The 18,969-nt window shown below is 34.0% G+C and overlaps 1 protein-coding gene across 4 annotated transcripts in view; it reads right to left on the bottom strand.

The window, feature by feature from the left end:
• Window positions 1-2,154: 2,154 nt before the first annotated feature.
• The window catches only part of OSBPL8 (oxysterol binding protein like 8), a 95,300-nt gene continuing 78,485 nt past the window's right edge, over window positions 2,155-18,969 (bottom strand). For 3 of the 4 annotated variants that reach the window (XM_014061928.2, XM_014061927.2, XM_087723416.1), the window contains 4 exons: window positions 15,108-15,195; window positions 10,430-10,529; window positions 9,828-9,930; window positions 2,155-5,767 (listed from right to left, as the gene is read on the bottom strand). In XM_014061928.2, coding sequence (XP_013917403.1) covers window positions 5,632-5,767; window positions 9,828-9,930; window positions 10,430-10,529; window positions 15,108-15,195 — 427 coding nt within the window. In that variant the 3' untranslated portion in view covers window positions 2,155-5,631. Of the gene's footprint in view, window positions 5,768-9,209; window positions 9,257-9,827; window positions 9,931-10,429; window positions 10,530-15,107; window positions 15,196-18,969 lie in introns of all 4 variants that reach the window. The other variant, XM_087723415.1, reaches the window with a different exon arrangement.

The following is an 18,969-nucleotide window of genomic DNA, read 5'->3' as shown; positions in this document are numbered from 1 at the left end:
GACAAGGGCAATTGTTCAAAAGAAATCTGAATGAAATAATAACTATAGGGAGTATTCCTCCTAAGTCCCTGTTTGTGCCAAATATGTCATCACTGCTTGTTCTGAACTGCCTAGATTTCAAGAGCCAGGTTAATTGTTCTAGCAAAAGTAAAGTAACAAATAAGATGCTACATGAAAGAGTGCTGTGCATATTCCTCTGATACACTCAGTCAGGGGAAGAAAGAAATGATAAATGATAGTTGATAACAGAAAAAAAGGTTACTTGCTAAGAATGTTTGAAGGTCAATGGAAAATTAATGCAAGGAAATTGCCTTTTTGAATCTTTCTAAAGAAAGGAATACATGGCATGTGAAAATGCTAGATGCTATATCAGAATATTCCAATACTTTTCAGCTTGCTTTAAGGCATTTTATTTATGAAGTTTAGAATCTCTCATCCTGTTAACAGGAGGTATTCACATTAGTCAGTGTCTTGATCTTAGCTTTGTAGCTAATATAATATTGTTTTTCTGCTTTTAGCAACTGAACAGTGTGAATAAAAGGTACTAACAGGATTGTATTGTTCTGTGTTCGTTTGTAAGAATTTCAACAACAAAGAATGAATATGGTAGAGAGCTTCCAGATTGAGGAATCTTGCTCCAATTCAAAAGGCAGGATATTTATATTTCCTTCTAACAAGTCAGTCTGATAAAGGAAAAAAGGTGGAATAAAAGGTGGGAAAATGGGATTACAAATGCAATATACTGCTGTCTCACTAGGTTTGATATTTTTAATTGAAGAAATGGTGCTCCCTTGATCACCTTTCATTTTAAATAGAGAATGATTTTGCAGCCTTCCTTCAGGTGTATGGATATAGTTGCTGGGAATTCTGAAAGTTCCAGCCTCATCACATTTGGAGCACCCCGGATGAGGATGAATATTAAGAAATTTTATAAGCAGCCACTTTTGAATCAGATGCAAAGGAGAAATTAATTATAAAATATGAGTTACAAGGTCAAGATCTATTCTTGTCTTTGATCTTTAGATTATAACCCCTCTGAAGTAATTTTAAGACTATGAAGCCATGTAATGGCATTTAGAAATGGCTTCTGTACCATTTTCTCTGTTGATTTGTAAGAACTGAGCTTCTGAGTTTGCTGCATGTTTTCTGTTACATAAATATTTAAATTCTATTAATTTTTAATAAAAAAAGTTATTCACTTGAATTTACTCGACAATATGATGGAATTAGTTTTTGGTTGCTTTCTTTCAGGGTGTTTTTTTTACTTCAAAATCTATCTTATATATAAAATCTATCTTATATAAGCATGGAATTTGGTGTTGTCATCTCCAATATCAATTGAATCTGACTTCTTTAGCTTTTTCAAAAATCAAGACAATTTGACTAAGTGATAGAAGATAGGAATTAATGTCTGGAAGGGAATATTCAGGTGATGTTCAATCTATTTATCTACTAAGAGTCTCCAAACAAATCTTCTAAACAAATTTTCTATCCTATGCAGGAACGCTATAGATTTGGATTGAACAGGATAACATGGTGTTGCTTGTGTTGCTTAAATAAGTCTGTTTCAATCTTTCCAAAATGACCTTCTTTTATCAAATTCAGTGATTATGCTAAACAGAAGCAGACTGTTTTTTATATCTTCATTACATTCCTTCCCTCCAGCAGTACTGCATTATCAAGAAATTGTACTTAAAATTTTACAAGTAAAGTTCAAACACAATGTACTATTATTGATTACAGCTTTTTATTCTATAAGTATACAAAACTACTGACCAGTGGTAGAACTTTAAATTTACAAATGTATTTCTAAACAGGTTTTTGAACTCAGCTATATAATTTTGCATGAAATACACAAATTCAGCACGTACAAAGGAAATAATTTCCTTCATCACACTGCATGCAGCATGATTTGCAAATAGAAAAGTGCAGTAATATAATGGTATTTTACATGATAGGCAAAAATAGGAAACTTACAGAAATAGGAGTTTCCTACATACATACACGAGTAAATGTTTTCACATTTTTTCATTACATGTATTATATGCATTGGACTAAACACTGGTCCTTAACATACATCAGCCTATTTTCAGTTAAAAAATGTGTAGCAGTATAAAAATCCAAACAGAGTGTTAAAAAAAAAGGGCAAGAGAATTAAAAATGCTAACAAGTTTATTCCAGAAACTAGAAAAAACAACAACAAAGACTTCAAGAAGAGTGGAAGGCTATTCATTTAAATAGCCAAGATTTACATCCATTACGCAAGTGGATAATTAATCTGCACAAGGAAATATTAGAACAGGTCTTTTCCATTGAAACATTGTACATATTTTTATTTTCATCAGTCATTTTGCTCAGAAATCCACTTTGTTAAAACAATAAAATGAAGCAGGTTGTCAGTGGTTCGAATTTTATTATGGCTATTTTTTAGTATCAACAAACAACATTGCAGTTTCAATGTACAATAATATGTTCTCCAATATTGGGTCCTTCATAGTTATCAAAAGAAAAAAAATGATGTATTTTTCTGTAAGTATACATCCTTTCATGCTTTCCCCAAATTAATATTGAAAATAAGAGATACCACAACATTTTTTAATAGATATGGTAGAACCTTGAAAATATACTTATATATACATATCTCATTGCTATGCAAACCATCAAGGCACTGTTACAAAACTCAAGTATCTGATCACCCACCCTCAAAATATGCCAAAAAATTGAGGAAAGAGAAGAAACACAGTAATCACTTAGTTCACAGTTAGGTGTCTCATATATGCTGGTCTTGTTGTATTCGGGTCTTTTCCCGTGTAAGATTGAGATTGTCTTGGCAATGTTTCAGCGAGGTCTCATTCGCCATCTTCAGGCTGGGTTTTGGCCCAATCTCAAGCTTACACGGGAAAAGACCCAAATACAACAAGACCAGCCTACCTACACCCGTGAAAATCTACGATATATGTATGTATGTATGCATGCATGTATGTATGTTGTGTATGTGTGTGCGTACATACATACATACATACATACATACATACATACATACATACATATCCTAAAGAAGAAACATCCATCAAGACAATAACATCATGGTGAATAAAACAATTTTAACTCTCATCCCATTTCATTAATGTTGAGTTGGCAAGATTGTCCTGAAGGCACAGGAGGGTAGTGAGCTGTAAAATCATTTGATATATTTTACAGATTAGTTGTCAAAATCAACTTTTTAATGAAAAATGAGTATGTTGTACTCTTAAGTGATAACTAGAAGTTAAAAAGCAGCCCAATGTAGGATGCAAGAATTATATATTGCAAGAAGTCTACTTGCTATTTTACACAACACATTTCATTGTAGTTATATTGATAATTACATGTTGTATTGAAGGCTTATAGTGCATTTCTTTTAAACAAACACACAAACAAGTTAACACACAATTCTGATTATTTTCTACTTTTAAGTACTAAACATTATAGGGAAACTACTGCCCTTAGATCTCTACAAATTGTCAGGTCACAGATTCCTTATTAGTATGCGCAGAAAAAAATAAAAATGAAAGAATGTAAGAATCGTATTCATAAAGCTAAATATCATATAAACAATGTATTGACTAGTCTCCTAACTAGACATATACAAAAAGTAGTTAGGCAACAGATTCCTCAGTTCGCACAAGGAACTTACTTGTAGATGCAACAAAAATGTTTTATCTTTTGAGCTGTGCTTGACACAGGAGTGCTTTAGACTCCAGTAATACAAGTAATGTAACTGAAAATGTAACTGGTTTGGGAGTTTAGAAAGAATAGAAATGTTTAAAAGAAAGCATCTGAATAATAGTTCTGCTATAACTGAAGACCTATCAGCAGACAGAAATATGGTATTTATATTAGGAGACATTGTCAAAACAATAAAAACCAAATAAATTCGACAATCACTGAACATTTATGTACAGATAGGTAGTTGCTCCAAATGCATATAAATAAATGTAAGTCAGAACATATGTATTTATACTTTATTTATGCTATTTTTTTTATAAAATCATACATATCAGTAACTCCATTTCAATCAATTTATAAAACATCTGAATTATGGCTGCATTCAACCAATTTACTCCAATGGTAATACATTTCTCATTCTAAACTGAAGCACTTTTAAAACATAATAATTTAAGGCAGGCAACTGTAACTGTTGGCTACAGCTACCTTTTTTATTCTGGTATTATCAGAAGATGTTGGGAAAGTAATCCCCAGGTGTTATAAAACTCCATTTTGTATTTCAACATCTTTAAAATAGTTAGGTTTGGGATGGGAGTACTAGAATCCTGAATTGACCAAATGTAAATTATGTACCTCTAAATGAAAACGTTATATTTGCTATAAAATAAATAAATCATGTAAGATATGTGCTTCTTGCTGTTCTGTAAATTGACTATAAGTCTTAAATAAATATTATGTAAATATAAAAACAGCAGAAAAGCAGGAGTAATTTAGTTGTAATTTGATTTCTTTTTAAATTTAATGAAGTCCAATCCAGATTTGCTGAGTTTACTTAGACTCAGTAAAACAGCTCAATATTTTAGCATAAAGAAAGTAAAAGTAAATGTGCTATATTCTGAGGCATATTTCTTAAACAGAAACTGAGTAGCAGATGAACCTTCCAGAGTCACTTATTCTTGGAACTAGAATGTTGCTACCCAATTTTTTTTTACAGTACAAATATTCAGATGCAGTTATGTTCAAATTGTGTAACCTGAAATGACAAAACTAATGTTAACATATTTTAAAAATACAGATAGGATTTCATAGGTCAATCATTAAGAAGTTTATGATTAACTTAAAATAGCTTTCTTTTTTATATTGCCTAAATAGTGCACTTTCTATTCCTCTGCATCTCATTATTAGCATCCCTAAAGTTAAATAAACTGTAACAGTCAGCAAGAGTTTTAATTTGGGAAGGAATCAAAATACTGCTTGGCACAAAAGTGGTTTACTTCTCTGGACAGTTGAAATGTTTTTTCTCTCAAACTGACTAATACTATTAACAACGATCCATTATTAAAATCTAAGGGGGGGAAACCCCTTTAACTATCCCTGAAAATTGATGCAGTTAATACAATGTTGATGATTAATAGCTCACATGTTCTTAATGACCATGAACAGCTGAGTAGTTTCATTTTTCTGCAATTATTGAATTTTCTGAATTAATATCCCTTGGCATTATTTTCATATTGAAGTAAGGTTGATTAAACTAAGGAAGAAAAGTCTTAGGTCAAAATTTACTTCTTTTGCTAGCATGTCCAATAGGGATTGGTTATAACAAAATAGGCTCTTCAAATTCCAAACTGATATATTCTATATTGATATTTATAATAGTTTATGACACCTTAGAACATGCAAGGCAGTTATCCAGCATTTGGAAGATATGAAGAAGTAGTACTGGCACGTAAGCATTGTCCATGTCATCTGGCTAGGATGGTGTAACAAAATATTTCATATGAGCCCAATCTTTTGAGTCAAAGGTCTGAATCTTCTCGGCCCTGTAGATAATATTGCCTCATTTGAAACCAAACCAAGCTTTAAAGATGGTCCCATGAAGACCGTAATAATTCCATTTCATAGATATTCTTCTGTCCAGATAATCTATTTGAATAAGTAATTGATTATAAGTTGCAGGAGAACCATCAGCAAAATGAAGACATAGTGCTTGAATTGAAAGAAATTATTATCTGGCGGTGGCAAACTTGAAGTCATTCGTGTTCTTAATGCTGTAATATCCCTATTTAAAAAAAATGAATTTAGTTTAATCCACACGTTTCCAATTCTTAAGTAAGCATTATAGACTCATCAAAAATTTGAAAAAAATAGACAGACAACTATAATTTTATAACAATGATTTCCCAAGCAGGATAATTAATATACTGGAATCTTAAAATTATAACCTTTCAAGTTAATTGAACTTTGCAATAATATGGCTCCCAAATTTATCAGCTTCTAAATTAAAATAGTACAAATGGTACAAATTATTCTAGCAATGTATGCTATGTAATTGATATGGATATATGTAAAATAAGAAGAGGATGACTGGATGGTGGAAAACTGAAAAGAAGTTGTTGAAGCATTGCTGCTATACATTTCAAAACGATTGTGTGGGGAAAAAAACCCCACACTGGAATGTTAACTTCTTTAGAAAGCTAGGCAGTCTATTCCATTTATTAATTGTAGCATTTACTACATTTTAAAAACATATTCATGCAATTCTTCTTTCCATATATTCAGCATTTTTTAACACTACATCTGAATTAATTTTTAACCCATGACTTATTTTCCTTTGAATTATTTGTTTTACTATCATACATATACTGTACAGTCAGATATTTATTAATTATGACATGAATAGGTGATAGTGCATATCTTGACCCTCATTTCCAAGTGGCTTAAAAGGGTTTGACAAATAGAGGATGAAATTTTAAATATATAATTATATAAATATTAAATATATTAAAGGTAACATAGAAATAAATGTAGCCAATAAATTGCTACGGGATGCCTAAAAATCTACAAATTCATTAAACCCTTACCTATCAGCATCACAATTGTTGAGGGTGTAATGAATGGAGATTCACTTCACTTATCAGAAAATCCAATAAGCATTCTGGAAGGCTTCCTGGTCTGGATTCCAGAAATAACTCCCTATATTTCATATGACTACAAGTATAGTCCATTCTGACTTGGCTCCCAGTCAGAAGCAAATTCAGATTAAAAAATAATAATCTTTTTTTCCTATTAGATAACATTATAAATTTAAATATCTACATTGTTATTGTTGGTTTTTTCATTAGAGCACGATATAAACATTTCAAGTACATAAACCATTTTGAAGAGATTAAATATTCCAATTGTCAGAGAAGATACTGAATACTGATTCAGCGTATTATTGAATAAAGACTTGACATACCAATGGTTTCTCCTGTGGAATGTGTGTCAAATAAGCCAAGATAGCATAGCAGCAGTGAGATCAAACTCCTGTTCCTTTGTACACATAACATACAAATGAAGAAGAGCTTGTATCAAACCCAATTTTCATTCCTGATGTGGGCACCACTGCAGTACAGTATTTGATTGTTTAACAAGGATCTTTGTATGTATTAACAGGATTTTAGTGAAGTTTAGATCATAGTGTAGGTCACAGTATTGCAAGATTATGGGTAGTTCTTAGAAGGTTCACAAGCTCTCTTAATGTTGTAATTATGTTTTATGTCTATTGTAAGCGTATTTAAAGAACCAAATTCATACTGTTATTCATTAGGACAGTACAAAGCATTTGGATCTACTTCTGAAGCTAACAAAGCACAATCTTTGGCAGAAAAAGTACTCATTACAAGCTCAGCTTCCGGATGATATAATGTCCCACAAAGTTTCTGAACGCTTTACTGAATCTGAAAGTTCAAAGGTTCCACTCTTAAATTTATATGGATATTAACTCTTGCTTTAAAAAAAAGATATATGCATTTAGGAAAATGTGCATCTTTTTCTGTTAATTTATATTAAAATAATCGGAAATGCCAGAACATCTCACTGTGTCATGAGAACTTTATATAAAGCCACGAAGGACAGAATATGGCAAACAGACTGTTCTAGGTCAGCAAAAGATAAGAAGGCTGGCTATTCTTCCTTTATTTATTCAATTATAAGCTGACTATGTATTGGGAGAAGCTGCATGGCAAGAAGATGAGAATTGTTTTAAAACTTGAGGAAGAAAAATCAATAACCTGTGTTATGCTGATAACACTATTCTGATAGTTGAAAGTGTGAAGGATCTGCAAGCTATAGTAAAGAAAGTCAAGGAACATGATGAAAAAATAGGTCTAATGTTAAATAAAATTGTAAAAACATCAAGTACAGCGACCAGTTTTGTAAGTGACAGTAAAGATATTGAAGAATAGCTTTTCCCTGTAGCACCAACAGTAAAGGAACAGCAGTCAAGAAATATGCTGCAGACTAACACTTTCTAGAGTAGCAGTGAAGGCCTTGGAAAAAGTTGGGATGTATCTTTGTGTACAAAGATCAGAATAATATATGGTATTTGGAATCAACATTTGAATTTTGAAGAAACAGATAGAAAGAGTATTTTGAAATTTAGTGTTGTAAAATAATTCTGTGAATTCCATGTTTAGCCAAACAAACAAACAAATGGATCATTAATCTATATTTATATATTTATATTAATCAATCTATAATTCTCACCTGAGGGACAAATGAGCAGGCTTATAATATCATACTTTGGACACCTTATGCAAAGGCTTAACTATCTTAAGAAGTCTACAGTGCTGAGAAAAGTGGAAGAAAAGAGAAGACAACTAGCAGCAACATCTCATTTAAGGCATGATCAACTAAAAGGCAAGTTATGTTTCTTTGTGCTCTCTGAGCTTGATTGTTTTCCTGCAGATGTTTCACTATCCAACCAGGTAACATTTTTAGTGTTATCATAAATTTGGAAGAAAAAGAAATTGACCTCAAATTATGAAAGTAAAATCCCCATAAAGGGGCCTTATTAGATAGTGCAAATACATATGCATAAAATTAAACAAGAAGGATTTGTGATATTATATAGGATTAAGGGAATAGAATAAAGATGCTAAAAAGTAAGGACCTTCAAGGAATATAAATATATGAATATATATCAACTGCATTTGAAGGCAAAGGTGAAGGTTCCCCTCATACATAACTGCTAATCGTTCCTGACTCTAGGGGGTGATGCTCATCTCCGTTTCAAAGCCAAAGAGCCAGCACTGTCTGAAGACATCTTTGTGGACATGTGGTCGGCATGACTAAATGCCGAAGGCGTATGGAATGCTGTTATCTTCCCACCAAAAGTGGTTCCTATTTTTCTACTTGCATTTTTTAATGTGCTTTCAAACTGCGAGGTTGGCAAAAGCTGGGACAAGTAACGGGAGCTCTCTCTGTTACATGGCACTTGAGATTTGAACCGGCAAACTGCCAACCTTTCTGATCAACAAGCTCAGCGTCTTAGCCACTGATCCACCGCGTCAAGTGTATCTACCACCTAATCCATCTATGCTAAATCTTCTTTCCCTTCACTCTGCACATTTCATTTTGCACTATACTGAATAATAAAGGGAAAATCTTGGAGAAGTCTTTGCTTTCACACCAAGATATTAATATTTATGTCCCCATATATTCTTTTATTAAAATGTTACCTTTTTTGGCATTGATCTCTGATTTTCAGTAGTTTTGCATTTTGGAACTGAAAGGCATGATAGAAATGTTTTAAGCAGTAACTTAAAAATTATCATGAAAATGTGTATTAGTCATATCTTAAACTGATTAGGAGAACATAACTTCAGCATTATCTCTCACCAGAGTTTCTTTAGTTATCTAGACATTTAAAGGGTCAAGGTTTGCTCTAAATCCCTAAATTGGCATCTTTAGGTTTTTAGTTAGTTACATTTATATACATTTATGTAGATGTACACTTAGTTATATTTCCCCCTTAAAGCCCAGAAGATTTCCTGCCCCATCTGATTTTATTTCACATAAATAAGGAGGCAGTCATGCAGCACAGCAACAGTGTCAAGCACAATCTCTGTTTTCAATACTATCTCTGGAGCTGATGTAGAATCCAGAGATGTATGCTTTAAGTATAATATGGTAGATGAGTGTAGCCTAATGTTTTTTTTGGATGTGTGCCCAAAAGCTCCAACAGAAATTATGCTGAGGTAGTAGAGAGCATTTTGGGAATTTAGAGAGTGCAGCATGCAGCAACATCAATAGTCCTGTTATGGAATGTGATTTTAAAAAAAATACTACAAACATACCTCCGAATATCTTCCTGTGTTAACTTTATAGATTCAATGGCACTTTGCAGTTCAGCAAGATCTACTGTTTTCTTTCGGATTCTTGTGTTATGTTTGAGTTGTGCTTCAGAAGTAATTCAAAATTAGTCAACAGGTAAAATATATAAATCATATAGAAACCAAATTATTTTAGTTTACCAGATATGAACTAAAACTTTTTTTTCCATTTTAAAAATGATTTTACAAGCCAGGACAGAAAATGACATTAAACACTAAATAAATTTAACATGGAAACCCAGTTTAGTGTAGCTGTTTAAGGCACTGGGTTAGAAAACTGGAGCCTGAGAGTCTATTTCAGGCCTTCGACATGAAGCTAGCTGGGTGATTTCGGCCAGTCCATGTCTCTGAGCCCTAGGAAGAACGCAATAGCAAACCACCCCGAAAAATCTTATCATGAAACTTTCAGAAGCTAAACCAGGTAATTGCCAGGAATCAACAATGGTTTGAAGGCACCAAAACAAAAACAGTATCTTTAGTTTACAGATAATGAAATTTAGGCATGCTTGTACTTTATTCATCATAGTTTTAGAAAGAAGGGCACAATAAACCAATGTAGCATTTACCTTCACTTCCTGATGAGTCTGGATTATCAGGCTCTGGTGAGGAGAAGCCACATTCTTCTTTCTTAGATTTAGCAGACCGTTTTATTTTTGCAACAGTAACCTGTAATACACATTTTTATCAGCTTTATTGCTCAGAAACAAAGATAGTTATGCTTAGCAGCCTTCTGCTGGTGTGCAAGAAATGAGTGGTACAAATCTTTGTTTACACTATCTTCTTGCAACCCCACTTCAGTTTCCATACTGGAGGACAATAGGTGACATTGAGAGGAATGAAATTCCTTGAGACAATAAACATTCTGGCCATTTCAGCATAAAGAATTTGATTATCTTCTGGTTCCAGAAAAGCAAGTATAGATCCAAATTCTATACAGTAAGGATGGGCAGGGCTTGCAAATCAGTTTTTGAAATTATTCATTTATAAATGATTAATCCATCTTTCATAGTTATAATGAATCCCAAAATAGTATTCTTTGTGGCCCTGTTTAATTTTAATAGTGCAGTTTACAACAGAAAATCAGCAACAAAACTTTCCTCTATTTTTAGTTGGAAAAAGGAAATTTTTGGTGGGGAATTATGGTGGGCTGAAAGAGAGCAGCTGAGAATTCTGGCTGGAAGGCAGATGTCATAATCTACCTGGATCAAAGGGAAATCTTAAAATAACCCATGTGAACTCCAAACTACAGCTCTTTTTGTGTAAAAACATATAGATAAAGAAAGTTTTTGCAACTGGCTCAGGATTTGACCAGCTGGGATTCCTGGGATTCCCTCCAAAGTGGCAACTGCAATATAGCCTATGTAGACATTAAGTTCTGTCTTCCTCATTTCTTAGACATATTGGGAAGTAATTAATCTATAAATAGAGATTTCCTCTGCAGCAAAATTAATATGCATTGCAACATTCTTCTGCTGTTTTTTAAAGCTCACAATGCTATTCCAGTGATGGTGCAAATGACAGAAGCCTAGTAAAATAGCAAGATATTAACTGTTCCAAATAGAAGATGCCAATACATGAAAATGTGGTTATCCATCCGCTAAAGGAACATCAATATCATATTTATACTCAACCATTAAATATTTAAATATGTACATACTGAAATATATGGCTCAATTAGTAACATTAGACATAAATTCAATAAATACAGAGGTTTCTTTAGATAAGGATAGATGAGAGTCATTAAACCTCAACATTTGAGGAAAGGTGAATAATATTATTTTTTATCAATATCATTCTGATTTGCATAAAGGATATGAACATCTTTCTCCAAAAGATGGGATTTTTTAAAGATAATTTTATAAAATAGGTGAAGTCAATTTATATTTCATAGACAGCACAAATAATTCTTAATGGCTATTTAGCCAAACTATGTGAGATACAAAAGAAGAAAAAGACAAGGCTCCTTATCCTTTCTTGTTTATTTTAGCTCTTGAAATACAGACTAGAGACTGACACAATGAGAAGATTGTGATGCTAAAGATTAAAGGGTGACATATAAATTAAGAGCTTTTGCAGATAATCTAGTGTTGAATTGGGAAGTCCCTTTAAAGCGAACTGAATTATTAATGAATAAATTAAAGAATATGATGCATAAAGTTTAAGATTAATAAACTGAAGGTAAAAAAGTTATCAAAAACATGGAAATACAAGATCAAACAGAATTGATGAATAAAATATGTTTTAAGATTGAGAAGAAGGTTAAATATTTGGGTATTACCGTGTTTCCCTGAAAATAAGACAGGGTCTTATTTTCTTTTGACCCCCAAAATATGGCCTGGGCCTTGGGGGGGAGGGGGGTTTTGTTTTGGGGTTACTGGGCGGCTGCTCTCTTGCAAGCGGGCTCCTGAAAAGCCGGGCACAGCCTCAGGGGCGAATGGCTGTGTTGCGCTGTCGCTGCAGTGCAACACAGCAGCCATGAGGTGACCATGCTCATGAGCAGCTGCCCGGCAACCCTCTCTCCAGCTGGGCAGAGCGCCATTCACTGACCTAGGGGTATCCCAAAGCTGCGAAGCTGCGTGGTGCTCTGCCCACCCCCCCAGCTCCTGCGGCTTGGCATATTCGGGATACCCCTAAGTCAGTGCATGGCGCTTTGCCTGGCTGGAAAGGGGGGTTGTGCGAGCACCTGTTCTGCCCCAGCTTGCATGCCTCCCAGCCTCACCATGCCCTGGCCCAGCTCTCCGTACAGAGCCAGGGCACTGCCGCCACCTTGCTCCGAGCATAACTTCTTCTCCAGCTTCCAAACTCCGGAGATCGGCTGCCGAGTCTTCCGGCAGTGGCCACTCTGGGAGTGCGCTCTATGGTTGTGGGCTGGCTGCCGGAAGTGGCATGTATGTTTGTGGTACAATAAAGCTAAGGTTAATGTAAAGTTTAAAAGTCATTACTTCAGACATGACAGTCTGAGAATATTGAATAAATGTGAATCTAGGTTGTGTCGAAAAACAGCTTTGTGGCTCTCAGAACAAGAAAGATTTTATAGAAGAGAAATATAAGTAAGCGTAAACAGTTATCGTGTGATAATAGAATTTTCTCAAGAGAAATGTAAAATAAAATCAAGAGAAAATATAATAATGGAAGAGTATACTTGGCAATGATTTTCCTATCTACAATTAATATCAAGATTTAAAGTGGATTTTATGGTTTTAAGAATATAAGACAACGTTTGAAACAGAATTGTGTACAAATGTTGAACATGCCATTACTAATATAAACTTTAGTTAAAATTTGAGACAGAAGAATGTGAACAAATGTATGATAAGGATTAAAAACTTTGGTTATAATATAAAATGGATCAAGGGGAAATACATGTTTGAAAGGATTGAAGTTTGCTTAGTATTGTAATCTTGAAGAGAATGCTCATAAAAGTATGTGCTATTGGTATATGCTACCAGACAAATTGTCTAGAATGTATAAAAGCATTTCATATTTATGTTGGAAAACATGTTGGAAAATATGAAGATGAAAGGACATTTTATCACATTTGGTGAATGTATCAAAAAGCCAGAAAATATTGGATATAAATACATTCACTAATTTAGAAGATTTTAAAGATAAATGTACTATTGAAACTTTTTTTGGGGGGACCAATAGATCAAAAGGGGAGAAAAAGTCATGGAACTTTGCTTTTAGACATGATAACTGCAGCAAAATTTATGCTCAAAAGTGGAAAGATCCAGGACTATCCACAACAAAATAATGGTTGATAAAGATGATGGAGCATGCAGATATTTTTTTAGAGAAAAGACAACATGTATATTTATTGCAAGGGACGCAGTGGTTCAATGGCTAAGACGCTGAGCTTGTCAATCAGAAAGGTTGGCAATTCGAATCCCTAGCACTGCTTAACAGAGTGAGCTCCCATTACTGGCTTCTGCCAATCTAGCAGTTCGAAAGCATGTAAAAAATGCAAGCAAAAAAATAGGGAACATTTTTAGTGGGAAGGTAACAGCGTTCCGTGCGCCTTTGGCATTTAGTCATGCCAGCCACATGACCACGGAGGTCTCTTTGAACAGCACTGGCTCTTCGGAGATGAGCACTGCTCCCTAGAGTAAGTAACGACTAGCACATATGTGCGAGAGGAACCTTTATCTTTACCTATATTTATTGCTGGTTATAAACATTTTGCATGAAACCGAAAAAACAGAAAAAATGAACTTTTGATTTGTTATGATTATAAAAATAGATATTAGATAAAAAGTGTTTTTATAACCACAGATTAAGAGATGAGCATATGTGTGATTTGTAATCATATTTATGTTTGTTGCAAAGGAAATCAGATGCTTCTATTTCTTTTGGTACTTTTTGCCTTTTTCCTCCCCACCCTCCTTTACCTTGTATTAGTTTTAAATTCTTTTAAAAAAATTTAATAAAACATTTACATCATATTTTTAGTTGGAAGACACACTAAAAGTCTTGTGCAAGCTATTGAATAAATAGGATTGACAGATTCCCTTCCCCAATATCCCATCAAAATCAGAAAAAATAAAGAAGAAACCCTGGTTTTAACCCATGCATGTGATATGGTCCTCCCCATTTCATGGCACTCTCCCATTTTCTTAGCATTGTCACATGCTGTTCAGTATATGCCTTGCATCCTCTCATAAGTGTGAATCGCAGACCCAGATCACTCAAAATTAACACTATCATAAAGGGTGTGCCGTTCAACTTTGTTTTAAAAGCTAAATATGAAATAAATAAGTCCTAAAGGTTTTGGATACATCTATGCTGCTTTAGAATAAATCTAGTGTCATGGTTTTCTTCATCTGTTATAATCAAGATGGACAACTTTTTGATGGAGCTCAGAATCTTATTTAAAGAGAAAAGGTTATATAAGGAAAAAACAGGCATAGCTAGGGAAAAAATGGTTATATCTAAATCAAGTTAAATTATAATGAACAAATTATTACTTTGTCATTCCCAGTGCAACTGTCTAAAGTGCGTATAGCATAATATACATTTTACAAATATAAAGCACAGAGCTCAGAAAAAAAGGTCTGTTAAGAAAAACAAATAGGCATATGCTTTAAAATAACGGCTGCAAGCAGGCCAGATATTGAACTCTTCATAACAGAATACTTCACTTGTCAGAGAAATGAAGGCAGAACGTGGCTATTTCAAGGGAACTCTCTGTCCCTAGGGAAATCTCAACTTAATAATGTAGTAATAAAAATAAGGCCAAGAACATACCATTGGTGTACGATGTCTTACTTTGGTTTGAACAATGCCATCTTTTTCAAACTGTATCATGTCATTCAGTGGATCCCATGGTCTTGTACTATACACAAAAATGTGTACATACTTTAGATAAAGTGAAATGATTAACATGTCACACTCATTACTTTCAGCAAAGCAGTATTTATAGTATTTTAAAAATGTATACCATTAGCATCTTATATAAGTACCCAGCTGTTGCTACATGTTGTTGGTCAGTCTGTAATAAACCTTCCCTCATCCATGACTTGTGAGTAAGACAGTCAACCTTCTTGCATTACTGAAGCATATGCATGTATATGTCTTCACTGGGGTGCACCAAGCTGGCTTCCATATGTAGCTCAAGCACAAACCCACAGTTGGGGCAAAGATGTAGCTATGTTATTTGAGAAGCTTTGTTGTCTTCCAGGGGATGCTTTTCGCAGATAACAAGTTGTGAGGTTTGTTTGTGAAGTTGGGCTGTAGGGGTCAGAAGAGATTGTTGCTAAAAACCTTCCTGCCTTAGCTGCTTGAATCTATAGCAAGATCGGCAATTATCAACCTCCTTGCTGCAATCTCCCTACCTGAACTGTTTCAACCTGTGGCACACGTTATGGTACTTGAGGACATCAATCTTCTTTTCATGCATGTGGAATGGAGAGCAGTTCAAGAATTCATGGCCACCAACCAACTCAGACTAAAGGGTTTCTTTTTTCTTTTTATACTTGTCTACTTTGGTCCTTTTCCAATGCAATTTTTATCTTTCTCCTTCTTCCCCCCCACCGCCCCGACTCGCCTTTTTTTTTTCTTTCCTTTGCCATTTTGCAAGGACGTGTGGTTTACCACTGTGAAATTAATTTTTGGGCCTTTTTCTTTTTTGAGCTGAGAGCCTTTTCAACCCCGGGTTTTTTTCTTTTTCTGTTTTTAACCACATGTTGGCACTACAAAGCGAATGGATTAAGGTAGCAAGAAGCTGAAGACTGGGTCCAAGAACGGGGGTCGGGTTTTCTTTTTTTTAAAGGCTGGTGTTTGAGCTGCTATGGGCAATTCCAGGATTACAATTAATTTACCAATTTACCTTTTGGATTATAAAATCAGATTATAACTCAAAAACAACAATGTCAGAATCAAACACCAAGATGAAGAAAATAACATCATATGCATCTGCAACAGCGACATCACCCAGTCCAGCAACACAGAAAGTAACAAGTATACCAATGCAACAAGATAAAGCTACCTCAGAGCTGAAAAGTATGTTGCAAGCCATACACACGGATCTTAAGGATCTCAGGGAGCAAATAAACTAAGTAGAAGACAAAGTGGGCAAGATGGAAGATGAATTGAAAGAAGTTAAGGAAATGATGGGGGGGGGGAAATGAACAGAGATTGCAAAAGGTGGAAGAAAGAGCAGAAATAACAGAGAAAAAAGTGGAGGAGATGAATTATAAATTGATAACGATTGATAAAAAGCATGATGAATCCTCCATTCTCTGGGAAATGGAAAGATCCGAATTCTACTTAAGATTCCAGAACATTGAAGAGGAGAAAGGAGAGAATTTAGCAGAGAAGATTGCAAAAATCCTCTCAGGGGTCACAGAAAGGAGTAAGGAACACATTTTAGATGGAATGGATGAGACATTTAGAGTACATACAGGATACGCAATAAGAAATAACTTGCCCAGAGAGATACACGTAAAATTTATTTTAAAAACCCTAGAAAATGAAATACTGTAAGCAATAAAAAGTACTAGAATCAAATACAAGTCCAAAGAGATAGTAGTATTGAAGCAAATTCCAAAGAAGGTTAGAGAAATAAGAAAAGAATACCACTTCCTGACCAAGAGTCTGATTAAGAAAGGGGTGAGTTTTAGATGGCTGGTTCCAGACGAAATTTTGGTAAATGGGCAAGAACAAAGGCACAGATTAGATACTCTAGAGAAAGCAGAATTATTTTATGAACAACATATAGTAGCACAAGAAGAAATGTTGGTAAGAGAAGAGGGAAGAACTAAATCCCAGGAAACTCAGGAGAAAGATCAAGGGAGGATGGAGAAAGAACAGGAAGAGAAAGTGCTAAGGAGCAAAGGCCAAAGGAAAGAGGGAGCTGAGAACGATAAGATCAATTAAACCTATAAACCAATTATATGGAGGAAGAAATAAAAGTAATCTCAATTAATATAAATGGACTAAACTTGGCAATAAAAAGAAGAACATTCAATAAACTAGAGAAACTGAAATTGGACATTATATGCTTACAGGAAGTACATATTAGAAACAAAGATTGGACATTATATGCTTACAGGAAGTACATATTAGAAACAAAGACAGAAAACTTTTGGAACAGGTAAAACTAGGTAATTTATACACAACTCTGGCTGTCCAAAGTAAAAAGGGAATAGCATTATATATCAGAAGGACAATCCAATCAAATATAATTTTTGAAGCTGCGGAGGGGAGAATACCAATGGTGGAGATAACGATGAATCTGAGAAAGATATTATTAGTGTCAATATGCGCCCCAAATGATAAACAAGAAGAATTTTTTGGGAAAGTGCATAAAAAAATAATAGAATATGAATACAAAGATATATGTATACTAGGAGACTTTAATGCAATTGTAAATAATGGAATAGACTATAAATCCACAAAGATGAACAAGAAGCCAAGAAAAACCCTACCCAAAACGTTTTTCACGACGGAATAATTAAATTTGCAAAACATTTGAAGAATAAGACACCCGAAAGAAAGACAATATACCTTCTACTCAAACAGACACTTATCTTGGTCAAGAATAGATATGATGTGGATGTCAACAGAGTTAATACTCAAAACATTCAAAATAGACATAGACATAAGCACATGGGCTGATCATAATCCAATAATAATGACTCGGAAGGGACATAGGAAAAAGGAGAGATGGACTTTAAATTTAAGAATATTAAATGAAAAAAGTTTCCAGCAATATATAGAAAAGGAACTGACTTATTTCTTCCAGGAAAATAGAAAGGAAGACACATCATTACAGAATGTATGGGACACCTGTAAAGCATATATCAGAGTCTTGCAATGACATATTTAGGGAAAAAGAATAGGCAGAATAGACAAACTCAAAAGAAGTTGGAATTAGAATACAAAAGTTTAGAGACGGAGCTGCAGAGAAACCCACAAAACAAAAAAGTTAAAAATATGTTGGAACTGCAAAAACACAAACTGAACCTGATAGAAAATGAAGATTTGGCAAACAAAATTAGCAAAACAAACTTTTTTGAAAATGCAAATAAACCAGGATGTTGGCTGGCCTACAAGTTGAAAAAGGAAAGAGAAAAAAACTGATAAACCAACTGATGGATGAAGAAGGGAATTCACAACATTCAAATGGAGAAAAGAAAATAATAATTGAGAACTACTATAACAAGCTGTATCAACATGAGAGGGTACCAGAAGGGAAAATAAGACAATTCTTAGAGAAAACCAAAAATTTTTAAGAAGGCACTAGAAGAAAGAATTACAATGATGGAGGTAATAGAAGGCATTAAAAGGCAAAGAAAGGGAAAACATCAGGACCAGATGGATTACCAGCAGAACTGTACCAAACATTACAAGAAGTATTAAGCAATGTAATGTTAGAAATATTTAATGACTTACTAAGGGAGGCAAAGATACCAGAAACATGGACGGAGGCATATATAACACTGATACCAAAAGATGACTCAGACCTACAAGTAAAAAATTACAGACCTATTTCATTACTAAATGTAGATTATAAAATTTTTGCATCAATAATGGCAGAAAGAATGAAGAGACTCTTAAACAAATTTATACACACAGACCAAAATGGATTTCTCCCTAAGAGACAGAT

Source organism: Thamnophis sirtalis, unplaced genomic scaffold, assembly GCF_051295495.1.
Source record: "Thamnophis sirtalis isolate CommonGarterSnake01/CBP01778 unplaced genomic scaffold, rThaSir2_p1.2 scaffold_9, whole genome shotgun sequence".
Taxonomy (NCBI): Eukaryota; Metazoa; Chordata; class Lepidosauria; order Squamata; family Natricidae; genus Thamnophis; species Thamnophis sirtalis.
Note: the sequence above shows the minus strand (reverse complement) of the source record. Positions and strands in the feature narration are given on the sequence as shown.